This window comes from Crocodylus porosus, unplaced genomic scaffold, assembly GCF_001723895.1.
Source record: "Crocodylus porosus isolate Cpor-Errol unplaced genomic scaffold, CroPor_comp1, whole genome shotgun sequence".
Classification (NCBI taxonomy): domain Eukaryota; kingdom Metazoa; phylum Chordata; order Crocodylia; family Crocodylidae; genus Crocodylus; species Crocodylus porosus.
Genome location: NW_017728906.1, coordinates 197,743,246 through 197,763,981, shown reverse-complemented (window position 1 = coordinate 197,763,981; position 20,736 = coordinate 197,743,246). Strand labels below are relative to the sequence as shown.

The following is a 20,736-nucleotide window of genomic DNA, read 5'->3' as shown; positions in this document are numbered from 1 at the left end:
CCCCCATGACTGCCACATCCTTAGACTTCACTACCTCTGTGAGCTGACCTAAGAATTCTTGCTCGAGCTCTTCCCCCTGGTTGGGAGGTCTGTAGTAGACTCCCACCGTTAAGTCTCTTTCCCCTCGACTGCCCTGTAATCTAACCCAAAGCACTTCACAGTGCCCTTCCTCTGATTCTTTATTAATTGATGAGGATGGGTATTCCTCCTTAACGTAGAGTGCCACGCCCCCACCTTTCTTCCCTGTCCTGTCCCTCCTGTACAGCCTATAGCCCTTGACATTAACCACCCAGTCCTGTGTTGGGTCCCACCACTGTTGGCTGATTCCAGTTGGCATTCTAGTTGCAATGGCAACTGCATTTGAGGGCTTATTGAATACTCTGTCTGACCTTTCTGAACATGTGCTAGAAACAGTCCTGGATGCCGTGCAGATGTTGAAAAATGGCAACACTTCAGGCCTTGGTAGTATGCCAACAGATGCCTAATTTGGGTTGTATAGTTCATACTGAGAATTTGCATAATCTCTTCTCTCGAGTCTGAAGGAGTTTTATCCCTCAAAGATTCTCAGATGGGACAACAATTGGAGTCTCCAAGAGAAAAGGAGATGAAATGGAGTGAAGGAACAGTTGGGAATCTTGTTGTTAGTTGACTGCTTGTAAATATTGGCTCAGATACTTCTCAACAGACTGGGTGCTCTTGCATACATTTCTTGGCAAGCTCCCAGAGTCACAGTGTGACTAGAGCCAGCTGGGCCATAAGCATAACTTTTGTGGTATGATAGATTCGAGGGGTATGTTGTAACCAGAATAAAGATTTCTTTATGGCTTTCACTGGCAAGAAGAGGATCTTTGATACAGTTGGGCAGTCTTTCTTTTGGAACTGGCCAGACAGGCTTAGATGTCCTGAAACATTCTGTACCACTGTGTCGACTCCAGGGAAGAGTGCAAGGCAGGGAAAGGATAAGCACTGACCCGTCCAAGCCTTTCCCCATCTCTAGTGATTTTGATTTTGTTGTTGTTGTTGCTCACTCTTTCTGCAGCACTTGTGGACAGGGTGTTTGACATTCCAGTCAGTGTGGTGTTGAGTCTCCCGCAAATGCAACACTATTGTTCCCTTGCATGAAGTTGAGACCCACTTTGAGTTGCTCCACCCAGATTACAGTGCATTAGTGGCATGTTCCAAACAGGATTTGCAGATGTTTGGCTGCTCTGGGGCAGCCTCACAATTAGTTTAACAAGGACCAGTGTCATGCATCAGCCAGCAAGAGGAATATACTGCCTCCCCTGTACAATGATGAGAAGCGGGTTCCCGTGACTCATGCATTCTGCTACATGGGCAGTGTACCGAGTGTCCAAGTTAGTGTCAGTAAGGAAGTTATTTTCTGTATCCTGAAAGCAAATTCAGCTTTTGAGAAGTTGACCATGTAGATATGCAGGAAACAAGGAATTATGAAGGTTAAGGTAAATAAGTTCTCACTTATTTACTATAATGTGCTATATTAGGACACAATAAATACTAGATAGAATGCTTTCTGTTTAGTTTTATGGGCTTGAAACTTGGATATTTTACAAATAGCATTTGTAGCAGCTGGCGGGAGTCCACTAGTTTTTCTTGCATTTTCTTCTTCTGTGGTCAGATGTTTCAAGTGACCAAGTATCCAGTGCTACAGCAAGCCAGCTGTTAAAGCAGTGAAGCATCATTAATGAAAATGTCATTCCTTTGAGCTGCCTGTGTTGCACATGCATAAGCACCTGCTGTACAAAGAACGGCAAGAGCAAGGTCACTGCCAGGAAGTCTTGTGCAGAGAAGCAGCAGCGCCTTTTGAGATCAAACATCCTTGCTGAGAACGGTGCCTGTCCATGAGAAAAGTGTGCGGGTTTTAGGAGCAGCAGAAGGCACAGACCACACACCTGCCACAGGATTGTGGTGGCATTTCAGGAAATACGCTTGAAATTTGTGTCATATTGGCCTATCAAGTCATATGTATGTTCATTGCATTGCTAAATTAATATTTGTTCAGGCTGAGATGCCTAGATTACTTGGCTTTAGCTACCACGGCCATCTTGTCCATGTGCCCAAGGGTCAGACAATAGTGACGATGAAGGAAAAATGCAAGCCACCGACTGAGAGACTGATTCAGTCATAGGCAGCTGCGACAAAGAGTGATCTTGCTAGTATTGTACCTAGATTGTGGCCTGGCTGTAAGCCAGGTGTCTCTCTAGACAGGATCAAAGCCTGTTTCATCACTGTACAAAGAGCTGGTGTGAGTTGGTTACATGATAGAAGCTTGAAGTTGGCCAAGATAGAAGCTTGAAGTTGGTCATAACCAGTATGATAGAGGTCTGTCTTAGTTTAAGAGGAAGATCCATCCATGCCAAAATGGAAAAGCATTTCTGAAGGGGTGAATTGTAGGCAGGAGAATGCAAAAGCTAAATTGGGGTCAGCAGCCTACAGCCTATGGAGCCATTGGGTGTGGCTCAGATGGGGCTTTGCTTGCAACCTCCAGGGAGAAGGCGGTTCTTTGTGTGAGAGGGTGGCTGAGTCTATCTCGGTTTCCCTCTGAACTTTCCTGCCACGACTTTGATTGAAAGGAAAAAATGTTCAGTGTTACTTCTTGAGGGTGAGAAGACACCACAGACCACCCAGACAGTTGGCTTCCTGATGTTTGCTTTATTCTTAACAGGGTTACATTGTCATTTCTGCCACACAAGTTACTTCATTAGCGAGGGAAGCAATACAGCCACTCTAATAACTTCTTAAATCAGGGAGTATCCCGGCTGCGTTAAGCTTACTCCGCCCTGGGTACCATCTTCACCCCGCCAATCATCAGGGAGTGTCTCTAATGTATCTATTAGCATCCATTAGGGAAGCATCTCCACTACCGTCTCCCTGTGTCCAAAAATGAACCTGCCGCAGTCCTTAGCTGCCCAGTGCGGCGGACAGCCCCACATGGCTTTCGCCCTCTGCATGCTACCCCAAGACCTTCTGCCTCGGGGGGTTTTCTTGGCACCTTGCTGTCCAGGAGCCCCGGGTCACGGGCCTTGGGTAAGTGACCCAACTCCTTATCGGCTTGCCCCAGTTCTTCTGTTTCAGCAGTCCCCGGCTCTCCTCTGGCTCTCTCTTCCTCTCTCCTTTCTCAGCGGTCTCCTCCTCCTCCTCGTCCAGTGCCCAAGGGCAAAGTGCGTTCCCTCACTGCCAGGCTTATGCAGACAGTGGAGGGCTAATTACCCTGATTTTCCCCAGATGCATAACTCCCCCCACCTGTGTAGTGGGCTGCCAGTAGTTACCCGCTCCCGTGGCTACCCTAGTAAGAGGCCTTCTACCTAAGCCCCTGTTACATTTGTCTGGGGTGGTGGGGGTCCCTGCATGCATCACACTGCCACTGCCAGGCAGGGGGAGTAGGGAGGCTGAATGCAGTAAAGCCAGGTGGGGAAGAGATAGGGCTCTGTGTGTGCCACAGGCAAGCAGGGATGATGGAGAGGGGCTGCACCATAGCTGGGCCTTGGGAAGAAGTGACAGGCCAGTTTGGGAGCACTAGCCTGCCTGCCTGTGAGCCAAGATTGATCCAGTTGGTAGCCCCAAAACCTTCCTGACCACTGAGCTAAACGTTGAGAAGAACCTGTTGGTTCCACAGGAGGTCCTATTACATAAAGCCTCTTCCTCTGTACGTTTTGTGCCTTTTTAGAAGAGATCTCTTGATTTGAATAGCAAAGCAGGACAAGTTGTTCTTAGTCAGAGTAGAGATGAGAATGAGAAGTGCTGTTTAATTCCTGGAAGTACTAAAAGAGCACAGGGCTAATGCTGAGAGAGGGAATCTCCTCGCAGGAGGACTCAACCTCTCAACCAGGGTGCGGATTGTATCAGGAGACGCTGGCGTTCCTCGCAGCATGCCGCCTGCAAACAAAGCTCTTTCTTTAGCTCGGTGTTAATAACAGCTCAGTAATCCTACCCTGTTGACCTAGGTTCTTTCTGGATTACAAATTGTGTATAATTAATGTAAATAGCAGTTAATTGGAAACCTGTTTAATGCACAAGTCAAACTAAGGAAAGCTTTTTGAATAACTTCCCTTAGCTCTGCAGTGCACACAGCAGTGACAGCTCCTAACAGTTTTAGTCTCGCACGGTTAAGGTCCAGAAAGGGACTTGGAGAGGCAACACGGAGTGTCACCACACATTGTTTCTAGGTGCTAGGAATTCATAAACGCCCAGCCTTTATGGTAAATGGTGAGTTTGGTGCCTGGGATGAGGAGATGCAGCATAAGGGACACTGAAGCCGGCCAGTAGGACGTGTTGAAGAGAGCATGTGTGAAGTCTTGCCTCTGTCCCACACTTAAGCACCTGACTGCAGGTAATAGTTAGATGGTTGTGTGAAGCCAAGGTTCAGTCTGAAGTCCCCTCTCCATCCCTTTGGGGGTGAGCAAGTGGCTTCCTCTCTTTGTTAAAATACACCAAGAAGTGGTGACCCCAGGTTCTGTGCCTGCCTGGGAAACTGGGGTCAAACTCCCACTTAGATGGGTCCTAAATACCAGGGTATAGGCCACCTTCCAGCTAAGAACTCCAGGAGGGAGTGCATGAGAGGGAGCCTGACCTGAGCTCAAGTAATGAGGGTCTTCAACATGATAACTTACTCCTAATTCCAGTTTAACCTCTGGATGCTAACTAGTTGTGCCACCTAGTGTTTGCTTTTAATTCTGTTCTCAATGTGTGCCACAATTCTTGTTTTTCTGGATCTCCCAACAAAGGGATCTGAATTGCTCCAGTATTTATACATGGATATTAGGGCTCTGTGAAACAGCACCATTTCGTTTCGATTTCTGTTTCAAAGGAACAGTGTTTCGTTTTGTTGTTTCGTTTCATTGAAACTGTTTTGACACGTTTCACCCATAGGCTATAATGGGGAATCATGAAAATGCCTATAACTTTGTCATTTCTTGCCTGATTCGGACGAAAATTGCGGGACTGGTAGCGCCTTCTGAGGGCATGAAGCCTGCCAAATTTCAAGGAGATAGCTGCAGAGGTTTCTGGGAAGTTACACCTCAAACTGCTGGCAAGCACAACTTTTATCGCTTGCTGGCAGCGGCAGCCTGCTGTCATCCTGCATGCAGATCTGGGAGCCCGCACCCCCCAGGCAGGCTGCAGGGCTGTGCCAGATTCCTTCCAGTGGGTACGGGCCCCCCGATCTGCATGTGGGATGACAGCAAGCTGCCCCTGCCAGCTGGGACACAGCCCATGCCAAGCGCCGGGAAGCCTGGTGCTGCTGCTGACCCCAGCCAGCAGTGGTAGCGCGCTGTCATCCCACGCGCAGATCTGGGGGCCTGTGCTGCAGCAAGCCCAGCTTCAAACCTCGAAACTTTTCGTGAGAATAAAGAATCGTCAAAATGGTTTGAATAGATCAGTACAAATATTATAGGGGACTAACCAATAATTTTTGGTTACATATTTTATAACCAAATAATAATGCTTGATTTATATATATTATATTGGGTAGCAGCTGTCTAAACGCTAATACTGATTTTCTGTTTTCTCTACTTTTCTTCAGATCATGTATGGAACGCTGGTCTCTGTGGTAGTCATGCGGTCTGTATATATAGTGTTATGGTAAGTGACTGGCTTAGTTCAGCCTGACAAGATGCATGTTCTGACTTGGCATTTGCATTCGACGGGGCTGTGCTATTCAAAGTGCGCATTACTGATCACTTCTCTAAATAAAGTGAAGCACCGTCACGTGCTCTCTGTCTCATGGAAATTGTCCGGTTCCTGTCTTTCCATAAAGACATTAGATTGAGGTCAGCATGTGCCTTTTGAACAAACATGGAGCAGATGTAGTGTCTGTTGCCAGCTTGTCTGGAGATAGTTTCAGACTAAGTTCCTTGAAACAAAGGGATTGTAGTTTTCTCCTGATCTGTATGGTGCTAGGAGTACTGATGCTGCCCAAACAGTAATACTAGCAAAGGTGTGCAGCTTCACAGAACGTTTTCCTTCCTCTCCAGGCCAGCACTAAAGATTAGACTGTAAAGTACTTGATCAATTGAAGAGTAAAATTTCATCAACATTAGTGGGCAGATTTTGATGTACTAGAAGTTGGAAAATGTGTTGGATTGTTTTCAAACCAAAAGGATTGCTATCAGATATTTCTGAAAGAACTAAGTAATATTAGTGCAAAGAGTTGCAAAGAAAGAAGAAGAAAGTTTGAATAAATATGCTAATTTGGGTACCATGGGCTCAGTTGCTGACCTGGCCCTGTCTCTGTCCTTCCTGAGTGATCTTTCCTCGTGGGTTCACATATTGCCTTTCATCTGATGATTACCTGATCTTAAATTTCTTACCTTTTGGGCTTGGTTGTATAAGTTCATTACTTTAGGGTTTGCCTGAGGACACTCAGGAAAGTTAATTAGTCTTCACTAAGGGTATGGCCTTAAAGTGAGTTAATTAAACAAGCTCAAATCCCTGTGCCAGCACTGTTACTCAACTCTTGCTCAACAAGACTTATTTCATTCAGTTTCGTAATTAATTCAGACTAATTTTCCTGAGTGTCCCTGTTTAGGCAAGCCCAAAGAGATACTACCCTTCTGTTCCTGCAGACTCCACGACTCTGCCAGTCCTTCCATCATTTTCTATGGTATATGGCACCATCTCCCAGTGGGGCTGTTAGTTAAAATGACTTAAACAAACCTCTCTTTCTCTCACCTCATCTTGCTGTCAGTCGCACTGTCATTCTCCCTGTCAGTCAAGCTTGCAACTGGTTACCATTCATTTTCTTTTCTCTTCTATGCAAATTCCTGTATTTTCCCTACTTCACCAGGTGTTCCCCTTCCTCTCCATTCATATCTTTGGTTCACTGCTCCAAGCTTTTATCATGTCCAGTCTTGACTGTGCAACCTCCTCCTCTTCCTCTTTATTGTTGCAATAGCACATGGAGGCCCCACCAGAACTAAGGTCATCTTTGTGATACGTAGTATGGCACAGTCCCTGATCCAAGGCAAAGGAAGGAGAAAGGAAGCATTGTGCTCGATGTACAGAAAAGTAGTTTCTACAAAACAAAGACCCAGTTTGACAAAGATATTTAGGCTCCTAAATCCTATTTAACCAGTGCTGAATTAGGCACCGGAATACTTATATGTGTCTGGGCATATGTGGCTTCTCTGAAGCCACACAGTGACACCAGCAGAGCTGGGAAATGAACTGTCTTAAACCCTGGCCCAGTGCCTTAACCACAAAGCTGCCAACCCTTTCTTTCCTAGCTCCCTCTCTCTATCTTCTTTTCTTAAACCCATCTACTAGGATCCTCTTTTTCCATTGCTCAAATTGTCTACCTCTTCCTTGTGTTTGTTTTGTCTTGCTTTCTGCTTGTGGCTACAGGTCAGTCCCGTAACAGATGGTTAATCATGCTAGATGGTTAGTCACTACTGGAAGGCATTCAGAAGTTGTACTGATGAGCGCAGTATAAGAACCTGTGTGGAAATGAACCTCGTTTCCAGAGTCCTGCTCATTTCTGATCCCACTTGTGGCAGTCCACTCACTGTACAGACCCTCACCACCATCTTTTCCCTGGCTGTTCCTCACTCAGTCCAACAATGTAACTGTGCCTTCACTTTACACACCCTTGTGCTTATGGCACAGACTCACTGCTGCATCAAACAGCTCACTCATCTACGCAGAAGCTATTCAAGCAATAATTGCCAGGGCATGACCCATTCTTTTATATCTTGGACTTGCTGCTGTCTCTGAAATGTAGGCTCCTCGGGACATGAACTTTGTATTTGTTTCACAGCTCGCCTGATTTAGTGCCATACGTATTTATGGGACTAAACAACTGTGAATTAGAAATGAACCTGCTCCCAGTGCGGACAGGTGTGGAACACATGCCGTGTTTGTCCTGAATTTGCCTAGAGAGAGGATCTGTCCCTGCACTACACACTTATACACTACCACTACCACTAATCAACAGTCTCCACAATACCAATATGTGTGTTTTAATGAATAACACTGCTGTCAGAAAGTGTTATTTATGGCTTAAGAAATCCTGTCTATTTGTTGTGATGCAGGAATATGTTCTTTGATATATTGCTGCCTCTTTATAGGTGATAAATCACAGTGACAAAACTAATGCAAAAGACTGAAAGAAGTAACATCTTTTCAAACCAGAATCTTAAAGTGTGTATGCATGATAAGAATAACAGGACCTATTTGTCAGTATAGCTTCTTTGGTTTGGAATTAAGCGTTTTGGAGGTCATATTAGTGCTAGCAAAGGAACTTCCTTCACTTCCATTAAGAAGTTAATGATTCTGTAGTTCCATGTGAATGCAAACAGTAAGATTGGGTTTATTAGTGATGACTCTGGTTCTTCAGCTCCTATTTTCTTGTATCCTAAATAGGTTTTTGGTTTTGTTCCCCACTCCCATCCTCACCCCTCAATGATTCTTACAGTAAAAACACATTCTGAAATTACTTTGAAATGATTCATTGAGCTAGTGTGTGTTCTCGATATGTTATGTTATCAGGCGGTTTAAATAATGTTAATCTGTGCATTTTAAGAGGACACAATCTACTTGACACATTAGGGCTGTGCGAAACAGCACCATTTCGTTTCGATTTCCATTTTGAAGGGACAGCGTTTCCTTTCGAACCACTGTTCTGTTTTGATGCGTTGAAACTGTTTCACTGTTTCAACGTTTCACCCTTAGGCTATAATGGGGAATCGTGAAAATGCTTATAACTTTGTCATTTCTTGCCTGATTCTGATGAAAATTGCAGGGCTGGTAACCCCTTCTGAGGGCATGAAGTCTGCCAAGGCTCAAGGAGACAGGTGCAGGGGTTTCTGGGAAACTGCACCTCAAACTGCTGACAAGCAAAACTCGTATCACTTGCTGGCAGCAGCAGCCTGCTGTCATCCTGCACACAGATCTGGGGACCCACGTCCCCACAGGAGGGCTGTGGGACTGTGCCAGATTCTTCCTGGGGGGCGCGGGCCCCCAGATCTGTGCATGGGATGACAGTAGGCTGTCGCCTGGGACCAGCGCTGGGTGCATCCCATGCCGAGCACTGGGAAGCCTGGTGCTATTGCTGGCCCCAGTTGGCAGCAGCAACATGCTGTCATCCCACGTGCAGATCCGGGAGCCTGCGCTGCAGCAAGCCCAGCTGCGAAACTCGAAACATTTCAAGTGTCCTCATTTCGTTTCAAAGCTTTTTCAAAGCCTTTTTGTTACATTCCGATTTCACTGTTTTGAGCTCAAAACGCGTCAAACAGTTTCGAAACGAAACACTCGGTGAAACTTCACACAGCACTATAACACGCATCTCTTAAAACATTTTACCTGTTGCTTTTACAATTAACTCTGGGGTGCATCTATTTGTGCAATTAATGCGGCTGAATAAACTTTGACGCAGAGCACCCTGGAGTTTATTGCTTCCGGGTGCCACATTTGCATGTGTGCCTGGGACCGCAGCATGTTGGGCCATGGTGAAGGAGCCCCAGCTAGTGGGGGGACCTGGGGTCAGCCTGCCAGCCTGGGGCTGCTCCAGCTCAGCATGCTGTGGAGGGGCTGGCTGGGGCACAAGATGAGCTTCAGTGCAGGGCTAAATGGCAAGCAGCCCCAGTGCTGAAGTACCTCAGGCCCCAGCCAGCCCCGTCAGCATGTACACATGCATTGCAGCAGAATAAATAACTCTGCTGTAGGATAGCACTTGTGTCTGACAGTACTGTTCTACAGCGGAGTTAATTAGTTTACTCTGTCCTAATAGCACTGCACATGTAGACGCTGATGTTTTACTGGGGAGCTAATTAGTCAGCTCCACAGTAAATGTTTTGTGTAGATGTGCCCACTGAAAGCTAACTGAAAGGGATTAAAAAGAGAAGAAGCTGTCAACCTAACCCATGCATTTGTATAGTCAGTTTTACCGTTTTCCTTCCTGTATCAAGCTTTTTCACATGGACCAGGAGGAAAATCAGGCAAAACCAGGGGTGTGGGGAGCGCTACAAATCTTGCTGGCTTTTAAAAATGTGATTGGACTTCAGAATAATGGTTTAAAGATCTGTAAATATTTTTTTTTTCCTATCAAGCAGCCCCTTTATAAATAGTACAAGTTGGAAATGTTCCAAACTGCCTTGAAAGTATTTTAAACTAAATTTCATTTTGCTTCTCTCTCTGTCTAGGGTATACCCGTGGCTTAGGGGTCTGGGCTATACATCCTTAACTGTATTTTTAATGGGATTTTTCCTTTGGAATGTAGACAACATTTTCTGTGATAAATTGAGGTGAGTATTTTCAACTCTCTGTATAGATTTTAATTTTTAACTGCATGACTTTGCTTTTTATTCTGCAAAATAAATTCAAGTCCATCTCTTGATGTGTGAGCAATATGTTCCCCACAGACTAGTCACAAGTGCTTTTTCCTGTCTGCTCTTGATTAGCTTCAACAACACAATAGACTTATGAGGCTTCATCATATTCTACCTGTTTTTGATGTAAAAAATGATTTTCCCTGTGCTGAAATTTTGAAATTGGAATGCAGTTGGCATTTGGCAGCCTGAGACATGAGACTAAATATCTTGCTTTTTCTGTCTGTCTTCACTCTCCAGTACCAAGTTGATGAATGTGGAGTTTTTTTTAGTGGAGATGCATACTTTAAGTGCCTCTGTTACATAATAAGAATTTTATCTTTGTTTATTAGGAATGTGAAAACTCTTGGTAAAAGTTTTCTCCATAGATATGATTGGTTATAAGACACCCCAGATGTATACCCCTGCTATGAGACTGACTGGAATTTACATAGTTTAAAATTCATACGGGATCTGCTCCACTTAGACAATACTCTATGTTGCTCCTTCTTCAGAGCCATACTGACCTCTAGACCTTACAGCAGCTGGTCCTTTTTTTCCCCTGCTGGTGCTGAAAGGGTTTTGTTCTCCGTTTGTCTGTTCTGGATTCAGAACTGGGGACTCAGTATTTCAACCACCAAAGTGAAATCTGCATGCATAATCATACTCATCTTTGAGCCTCATTCTAAACTTTTAAGGCAAAAAAAAAAATGGTGACCAAAGTGATTTCTAGGGCCTGTTGTTTCCTGGGGTCTGTACTTCTCATGCTAGAATTTTATATTACTTTTTATACTATCATCAATCTTGGCTGGCCTTTTTCCTCCTTCCTCTTCTGTTTCCCAGGAAAATGTGAAAAGAAGCTATCCTGCCTGTTCAAAAAGTATCCAGCACTAGTAAATAGGAATCATTCTTCTGGATGTCTCAGGGTGACTAGCAGTTGATTTGTTTCATAGATTTTCATCAGAGCATCATATTGGGCCTGCAGGTCTTTCTTAATGCTTGAAAATTCTCAGTTCCTCAACTTCAATCTGTTGCCGTGTCAGCCGAGTACTCTGCAAAAAGAAAAGCTTTTATAGAAAGCCACTGCCTGGCTTTGCTGCAGGATGCCAAGTCTATGCATGCAAGACATGACATAAAGGTGCTTGGTCTCTAAAAAGTGGGCCACCAGGCCACAGCACTGACTCCTTTGGTGCATCCTGGCAGTTATACTCCATGTTAATTTGAAAGATGTAGCTTCATCTTTGCCAATCATCCAGCATCAAGAAGGTCCTGGTTGACCCCAGTGCTCTCCTTGTTTCAAGCTCACACACTCTGTAGGCCTTTGCTGAATGCAGTTTTCACAACATTGCACCGATAGGTAGTTGGATTGACTCAGGATGCAGCCTAGTGCGCCGTGTGTCTCCTTCCAGCGTCTCTTTAGATTGTGCTTAATGTGTTGGACAAGTTGAAACTTGGGCCCAACGGATTTATTTTGGCACTGTAGGTGTGCCTCAAGTCATGTCATCTGGTTTATGCTGTAAATTTTGACAGCCGCTACTGATACGAATCTGTCAACACAGAGATGACTGTGCATCAGATATTAACACCAGAACAGACTGCTTCTCTGGGCACAGTGACTCCTTATGAAATCATCACCACAACTCCATTAGTTGGGGAAATCTGCCCAGGAATTAGGAGAGTTCTGCAATTTTGTGGGGTTAGGAAACACCCTGAGACTCCCAGGCTTACATCACTAGCTAGAAGTACCCTCTTCCTATTCCATTTGGCAAAAGGAAGAAAAATGTTGGCATGTTTCCTGCCACACAATGGGTGCGGTGCTGCCTGCTGTATTATTTTATCCCTGATTGTATCTGTTTAATCGGAGATCCTTGGAAGTTTGAGTCTCCAGGTGTGGTTTAGTAAAGTGCCTGGGAAAAAATGCTTGCTTTGTCATTTTTAGTCTTTGAAGGTTTATAATGCAAGTCAGCTGGCCTCCCAACTCTGAAAGTTGTCCCAGCTAGCCTGAGTATTTTAAGTTGTCCAATCAGCTCTGCTTCCTACCGTTGAGACTCTTAGCACAAAGTCACGCTGAGCTTTATACTCAGAAGCTGCTGTGCTTAGGACTTGGGTGCTCAGTAGGTTACTGATTCTGTCGTTGTCTTACCACAGGAGCAGAGAAAAGCAGTAAAAACTGTGTGCAAAGTTATGGCATGGGGTAAAGCGGCCCCCAGCATACTAAGATGAGGCAGGGTGGATTTCATGTCTTTGCTCAAACCCTCTTTTCCTTATCATGCCTTCCCATAGGCCATAAAATTGATTGCTTTTGATGGGGGTGTTAAAAATCCTTAGGATTTTTTAGTGGCATTAATATTATACCTGTAATGTTTTTATCTGAACTATTTTGTGTACCAGAAACCTGGGAACAGTTTCCCAACTGTAATCATTGTCTAAACATCTTCTAAACTAACTGTAAGAGAATAGGAGTACCTGGTGTTCTTGATTTACAAAAACCTGGACACTTGAAGCATATGATTCAGAAAACACCAGGTGTTCTCACAAGGAAATGTTGCCAGTTGCAATTTTCACACTTTGGAAACCATGCATTGCACCGTGTTTCTTTCCACAGGGCAGTACGAGACAAGATGCCTCCTGTTGTGGGAGCTGTGACACAATTCCACGCGTGGTGGCACATCCTAACGGGCCTTGGCTCTTACCTTCATATCCTGTTAAGGTAGAAAGAGACTTTTCCCCCATGTGCTAAAGAGAGCCCACCTAAACTAATTGTGATCAGAAAGAAGAAATAATTCTTCCCTCAAGTGGTTCTGTGATTTGAAAACTTCTATGCTGCATAGTTTGGAAAACTTTTAGGCATGAATTGCTTGGAAGGAATGCTTCACTTAGAGTAATGGAAGTATTAGGGAGAAAAAAGCAGAGGTCATTTTCCCTGTTACACCTTTGCCTTGAAATCTGAAGGAGGGAATATTCTTCCAGTTCCTTCTGTCCCTTTTCCATATGGGCAGTGTTGTTGGGGAGGGGAAGACTAACAGTTCCAAGTTCATTTATTGGCCATCCACTCCTGTGAGAATCCATGAGTTAATGCTCTTGGGCACTTTTGCACACATGCTTTGGGGGGTGGGGAGGTGCTTTAATTATAGCTGTTCTAATTAAAGTGCCAGTGCATCTTGTGCATCAGCATCCCTGCATCCGACAAGCTTTAGTCCAAGCACCTCTGCCACCATTTTGAAGCACGGGGACACTGATACGTGAGAGGTGGGAGGTCGCTGGAGCACGGTAATTACCATGCACCAGCGAACTAAAGTCTGCTCCGATGCACTGTACTGCATTGGAGCAGCCCTGCAACACATCCAAAGGTACCCGTTGTGACCTGGAGCCCTACTTGTGCTGACTAAATCCAGGCAGAACAAATAAAGCTTTGGTTACAGAAGCATGTCTTTCTGATTTGAGAGAGGGTGGGATTCACTCAGTGACCAGTACCGCTCAACTCCGGGCAGACCTCGACTGTAGCATGTTTATTGCATGACACTTAGGTTGTTAAGTGCACTTGGTAAAGCAGTGCTTCTTACAGAAGGATTTTTCCCCCCAGCTTATACACAAGGACACTCTTCCTGAAGTACAGACCAAAAGTAAAGGTAAGCTATCAGTACACTGCATATATTTATGTAGTATGCAGTTAGCTGTTCACATGGCTTGAGCTTAAGGATATTTCTGGGCTTGGGGACCATGCCTCCCTGATCTTAGTAGCATCATTGTCTTGTGTTCTGTGTATGACTGCAGTGAGCCAGCAGTGTGCCCTTGTTGCCAAGAAGGCTAGCAGCATACTGGGCTGCATTGGTGGGAGTGTTGCCAGAGGTCAAGGGAAGTGATTCTTCCTCTCTATTCAGCACTAGTGAGGCCACATCTAGAGTCCTGTGTCCAGTTTTGGGCCCCCTGCTACAGAAAGGATGTGGACACATTGGAGAATCCAGAGGAGGGCAGTGAAAATGATTAGAGGGCTGGAAGACATGACTTTTGAGGAGAGGCTGAGGGAACTGTGCTTAGTTAGTGTAGTGAAGAGAAGACTGAGAGGGGATTTAATAGCAACCTTCAGCTACCTGAAGTGGGGTTTCAAAGAGGATGGAGCTGGGCTGTTCTCAGTGGGGGCAGATGACAGAACAAGGAGCAATGGGCTCAAGTTGCAGCAAGGGAACTTGAGGTTAGACATTAGGGAAAACTTTCTCACGGGGAGGATAGCAAAGCATTGGAACAGGTTACCTAGAGAAGTTGTGGATTCTCCATCCTTGGAAGTTTTTAAGCCGTGGGTACGCAAAGCCTTGGCTGGGTTGATCTCATTGGGGATGGTCCTGCTATGAGCTGGGGGTTGGACCAAATGACCTCCTGAGGTCCCTTTACCCCTCATTTTCTGTGATTTGATGAATTTCAGGGAGCATGAGCGAAATGAAGGGCTGTAATTTCATAGCTATTCTGAGAGATAACATCCTAAGAAAATCCTTCTCTTTGTTTTCTCACCTTCTTCCCCACTAACCCTTTGCTTTTAACAGTTTATTTTTGGAATATGGCCTGTCCTTCTCGTGGAGCCTCCCAAGAAGCACTGACGGGGAGCACTAGCCAATGATGTGTGACCACCTAGCCTGGCTGAATAAAGAAATTCTCCAAACCTTGAGGCTGACTGAAGTGTCAAATTATACATCAGCTCCGAAGTTTCATAGCAGTGAAAGGACTTCTCTGTATTACTGGTACCGCCAGGCACAGCACAGAGGGAAGAGTTGGCACATTATGGGAATAATGTTTAAAGTACAATTTTATTCTGAGGTGTTAAAAAGTAAAAACAAAATATTTTTATGTATATTGTAAAGCTGAAAATATCGGGCTAATATTTCGTGCTGGTCACTGAAAACTAACTTTTTTTGAAGTGGGCTGCATATGTTTTTTTCATTCTGCTGTCTGTCTTCTCTATGGTTTAAACTAATATTAGTAACTGAATTATGAAGGCCCCGTGCTGGGCAAGCTTAAGTATCTAGATGGCCTTTAGTGGCCTAGATGCTTGCTCTAAACTACTTTAAGCTTGCACTTTTACATAGTTTAGTGAAGCATGTGATTATTGAGGGCTCCTTCTATCCTGCTTCTGTCCAGCTGCTTCTGCTGTCTGTATTCAGTAAGGGCAACGGGGTGCGTGGTGCAATTTTGCCAAAATGCAGCAGGTTTCCATTTTCCTTTCATCCAGGGATGGGCGGGCATGCCATGAGGAGTCTTTCAACTCCACCTGCGGAGAAAGCACATCAGTGATATCCCTCAGGGATCATTTCAAAAGTTGTTGCATTTAAATGTTCTTGCTAATGTCTTCTCACAAAGGTGAGGAAACTGGAAATCTGTCCTGAGTCCTTCTGACTGACTAGCAACATATCATGAGAATCCAGAAGGTCATTTTTGATTGCTTTGCCTAACCCAGGCAAACCTTATTAATTCTCATGCTTCCTATTTTCCATCTCTCATTTCCCAGATCACATTCCATACCCACAAATGGTCTAGCCTTTACATGGACAAACGATTTATATTCTTGGCTTCTTCCATATTTTACAACTCACCCAGACATCCTAAGCACCTGTCAGCCCACTGTCTTCTTTTGAAGCAAGGGGGACTCCTCAGTTCTGAAAAAATCAGGCCTCTGTTTGGTCATCTCAGCATAAATGGTAATGCTTGAGATCACTTGTTTGTGATCTTTCTTTGATGCAGCCACCAGCTGGGAAGTGTGGGCCAGCTCCTTATGGCTCTCTTCCATCACAGTAACCCACCTGCTATGTGCCTATCAGGGTAGGGGATTCCCCCATATTTCTGCAGCGTGTCCCTCCCATTTGATAGAAACCTAAACCAAATTAATAACCATAAAGGGAAATGATCTAGCTGAATCAATAGGATTTATCAAAATGTGCCAGAAATTTGTGGCCATGACTTTGGCCCTCTCAACAGCAGAGAGGTTCAGTATGTGCCTAGAGCCTCTCAGCCACTCGCTCCGTGACTTGCCCTCCAATATTATTCCAAGGGTTGTATGTCCTCCTGTAGTCTCTTACATGATATGGAAGTAGCCCACAACCTTTGGCCTGTGGGCAACAATACTAAGCAAGTAACAGGCTGCAGGCCTCATATTTTGCTCTCCCCATCCACCAGGGCTGTAGTGGTGACAGCCTCAGTTTTACCATTTTAACATACTGTGTCTATGAGCAACATAAGAGGGCAGCAACAGGCTGGGACCACTGTCCCGTAGGTTAATGTAACACAGGAATTACCTGTGCTATTTTAGAAATGCCATTACCTTTGTGCATTAATTCAACACAGACCTACAGAGATTTTTAGAGCAGCAGGGCATGGGCATGCCCGATGCGGCTGTTTGGAAGATCTGCACAGTTCTGGCATGTCCATTTTTTTTTTTTGTTTTGATTTCTTAAAAAATGGATGTAGGGCCTGTAAGATAAAGTCCGTAGTAACTAAAATCGGCTCTTCATTCTTACATGTTTATCTCTGTTTACAATTACCTATGCACCCTCAGGGCCTTCTGTAGTACAACTAATACATGAATCTTTAATTGAGGTTTGGACAGGCATTTTATGAGCTGTTCTTGGTGTTAAACCAAAGGCCATGATTCAGGGGGGGGTGCTTAAATCCCATTAAAGTCAGTGGGTGCATCTGCACATGCTATTAAGGCGAAACAATAAACTTTGGCAGTTATCGCGCCAGAGTTTATTACTCCTGTGTGCCGCATTTACGCATGCACGTGGGATGGCAGCACTCTGAGCCAGGTCAGAGCAGCCCCAGCTGGCAAGAGGCCCAAGAAGTCAGCTTACGAGCCCAGGGCTGCTCCACCGCAGCTCAGTGTGCTGCAGAGGGGCTGGCTGGGGCACAAGGGTGCTCCAGTGTGGGGCTAGCTTGCATGCAGCCTATGCACAGAAGCATCCTCATGCCCTGTCCAGCTGTGTCAGCATCTACACATGTATTGCTTTGCACGAAAAAAACTCTGTACCAAGGTAGTACTTGTATTTACGAGTACTACTCTGCTGCAGGCTTCATTAATTTCCTCTGGCCTAATCAGGCTGCACATGTAGATATAAGGCACTTACTGTGCAGCTAATTAGTCTACTCTGCAATGTAGACACAGCCAGGGAGACTTAAACATACACTTAAACCTAAGAAAATGCTTTCCTGAAGTAGGCTTTGGAATTACCTGCCTTGTCCATGAAGAGGCTTGAGATCCATTTTAAAACCACAACTAATAGAAGCACTTAGTGTCAAAACTCCCCAAGAGCTTGCATTGCCTCTGCATGCTGCATTTGAAACCTTTTCATCACCTCCTGCCCTAAGGAGCAGTTGAGCATTTGCTCAAGTGCTCTGCTGAATGTGTGCTGCAAGCCACTTGCATAGGAGCATCTACTTTGTACCTGCAGCATGTCGAGCACGTTAGCAGTCACCGGGGCCTTCCAGCTACTTAATATTTAAAACAAACAAACAAAAGACTTTGTTTTGGTGGCCTTATTTTTCGCCTTGCAGAATTTGGGGGCTCTGTGTTTGAGACTTGTCTGTGTGCCCACAGCAGCTGCCATGGGCTAAAAGCCAGTTTCTTAGTGAGGTGTTTGTATAAGATGCTTGAAGAAACATGCTGATCAACCTGTGTGCTTGTGAGAAGTAAGTTAGCACATGGCTTTTTGGATTGTGTTAAATCAGTTTGTCAGGATATCAAGGGTATTTAAAAATCTGTCCGCATCAGTTTTTTGCTGCTGCTTGGGGTTTTATACCTTTCATTTAAAGATATATATATATTGGGAAATGGCTTATACTTTCACTTTGAGTAGCCAAAATATGCACTTTTCCCCCCACCAGGAGTTTGCCACTACCTAAAGAATGTACATTAGATGTTTATGTCTCTAATTATAAATAATAAAATATAATTATGGATGTGTTGGGAAGCACTACCTTACAGCTAATGCACCTGATATTTGAAAATGTCAGGGTAGAGTTTTAAACTTTTTGTATTGTTAATTCTAAGTGGCGCGCGAACCCCAGGTGGCCTTCACCGCAGACTTGCAAAATAGAGACACATCTTTCCACTGTAATTTGGGATGTGCCTGTTACCATTGCTACTTGTTTCTGTTCTGTGTGACAAAACAGCAAAGTGGCACTTATTTTCAATGATGTTTAGAGCAGATGTCAAACTCCAGTGTGGACTGCACCTTAAAAAGAATACCATGGAGCACCTTGCTGTCCTATCTGAGCTCAAAACATCCCTGTGGCAGTTACTCTTATGGAAAAGAAAAAATTAGGGTCAGCATTTCTTAGGGAAGGAGTAAGTAACCTTTGAATTCAGTGTAAAGGCTGGGGACTTTAACTCTGAGGCCAGTGTTTTACAAAATACAAGGATAGACGAGTACCATGGTCCCTTGTAGCTGTCTGTGAAAAAGCCAGGACAGCTATCACCAGGTTACCAGTCCACGGACTATCCACAGACCACGGTGTGAGAACCTCGGCCTTAGAGACAATACCAGGAACTTTAGACTTCTCTGCCAATACAGCTCACATGCTTTATATCAGGAGCCAGGATTTTTTGAATGCAACTCAGCAAAAAAGGATTTGCAATGGTGGGAGGACATGGCAGGTTGCAGCCAGTCTTCAAAAGAAATATTTCAACTAGGTCTTTCTTGAAGGCAGCGATTCGTGTTGACTAACAATATTAGTCATCTCCAGGACTCTTCTTTACGGGACAGAGAATGTTCTTGTCCTTCAGCTCTCACATGAAGAGATGCATAACCAGCAAGTGTTCAGAGACAGCTAAATCTTTCTTTTAAGAGCACCAAGTATGAATTCAGAATATGCAATAGAATTATCACTTGCAAATCTACCTCTGTCATGCATGTTACCCACTATTACCAGTGTCCTTTACCAATGCAGAGATAAAAGCAAGTAGCCTAACTCAGAACTCAAAGCCTGCCTCCAGTTGTAACAGTATTGAAGTAATCTGTGGCTGAATGCATTAGCTTCCCCTGAGCCAACTGACTTGTTAGATGTCTGTTGGATTTCTTGCTTATATACTTTATCCTCCTGTTCCTCTGCATGCAGAATTCGAATTGATGCCAGTGGAAATAACATGCAAATAGAGGCACCTCCGGATTGAGGTTTTCATTAGATGCATGATTTTAAACCTTGCCGATACATCCATATGGTTAGGTTACGTTTGAGGTTTTATTTAACCGTGAAATAGTGTTTGACTTGGCCTGTGGAAAGTACACAATGGTAAAAATACTATTTTATGACGAGTGTACTTTCTCAGTTCTAAAATTTGCTGTGTTTGCTGCTTGGCTAAAAGAAAAATAAGTGCTGGAAACTCAGTTGATTTGGGGTTGAAACTTGCTTGTTGGCAACATCTAGTTGCCAACAGCTTGTGGACATTTTCAGCCATCAAGCTAATGTGATCAGTCAAGATTTTCCAAAATAGGAGCCCCCAAACTTACGCTACTCCACGTGCATTTAGGCACCTTAACAAAAGTAAAACATGCTAACAGCAGCCCAGACCTCGCACTGCTGTCAGCCTTTCATCACCACTCTCTTTGCATTGTTTATAACAGTGTGACAGCAATGCTTTTTTAAATGCATTTCAGTACTAATTTTTGTAATGAGTTTGGCATCTCATGCCAGCTGTATGATCAGGTGGAGCACTCTGTCATTGGAAGAGGGGGTTTTTTCTTAGAGGTGTAGTGATTGCCCAAGACATCACTAAGAAGTGGCACATTTTTCTTCAAAAGACCTGTGCAGCTGGGGTCCGTTCCTTCTTTTTATTGCTGGGTCCCTGCCTTTACTTTTCAATGGGCAAGTGAAGCAGTCCCTTGACTTCACTGGAGCTCCACCTATATGGTGCAAATTCCAGACCGGGGGACTTTTTAAATTCTCTGTTTCTGTTTAACCTGGTAAAAACAGCTGGTGGGTGTTTTTTTTTCCTGTACTGATGGAAGGAGAAAGCAAGAAAGATCACACTGATAACAGGTAAGATACAGTGAGAGCTTAAATACAGAATCCCACAGCATTGGCTTTGTCATTTGCCTGATAACTGCACTTTAGCCACCTGTATTAAAAGCCTGAAAGTTTTAAAATCTATGCTCTTCGCTTCTAGTACTGATCCTGAGCTCTTTGCCACAGTGGTACTGTAGATACAATTTTTTTTCTTAATTAATAGATTTTCTCAAATGTACCTTTTTATATGGATGAAATACGGAATGGAGCATTTTGTATACCAACATTACACATGGGGAATGTTCCCTATTTTGTTTGAAAGTCAAATGTAAGAACACAGGGTGGACTCTGTATCCCTCTCGGCCAAGGATGTTCAATCCCGCGAGTCAAGTAAAGGGTTGTAAATAAGGCCAATAGATCCTAGAGCCAC

At 44.3% G+C, this 20,736-nt stretch overlaps 1 protein-coding gene across 1 annotated transcript in view; it reads left to right on the top strand.

Annotated features, from left to right (window-relative positions):
• The window catches only part of ACER3 (alkaline ceramidase 3), a 74,102-nt gene extending 55,990 nt beyond the window's left edge, over positions 1–18,112 (top strand). The window contains exons 7-11 of the mRNA XM_019530454.1: positions 5,540–5,598; positions 10,155–10,256; positions 12,925–13,029; positions 13,903–13,948; positions 14,858–18,112. Of these exons, the coding sequence (XP_019385999.1) occupies positions 5,540–5,598; positions 10,155–10,256; positions 12,925–13,029; positions 13,903–13,948; positions 14,858–14,911 (366 nt within the window). The 3' untranslated portion in view covers positions 14,912–18,112. The remainder of the gene's footprint in view (positions 1–5,539; positions 5,599–10,154; positions 10,257–12,924; positions 13,030–13,902; positions 13,949–14,857) is intronic.
• The last annotated feature ends 2,624 nt before the right edge of the window (positions 18,113–20,736 follow it).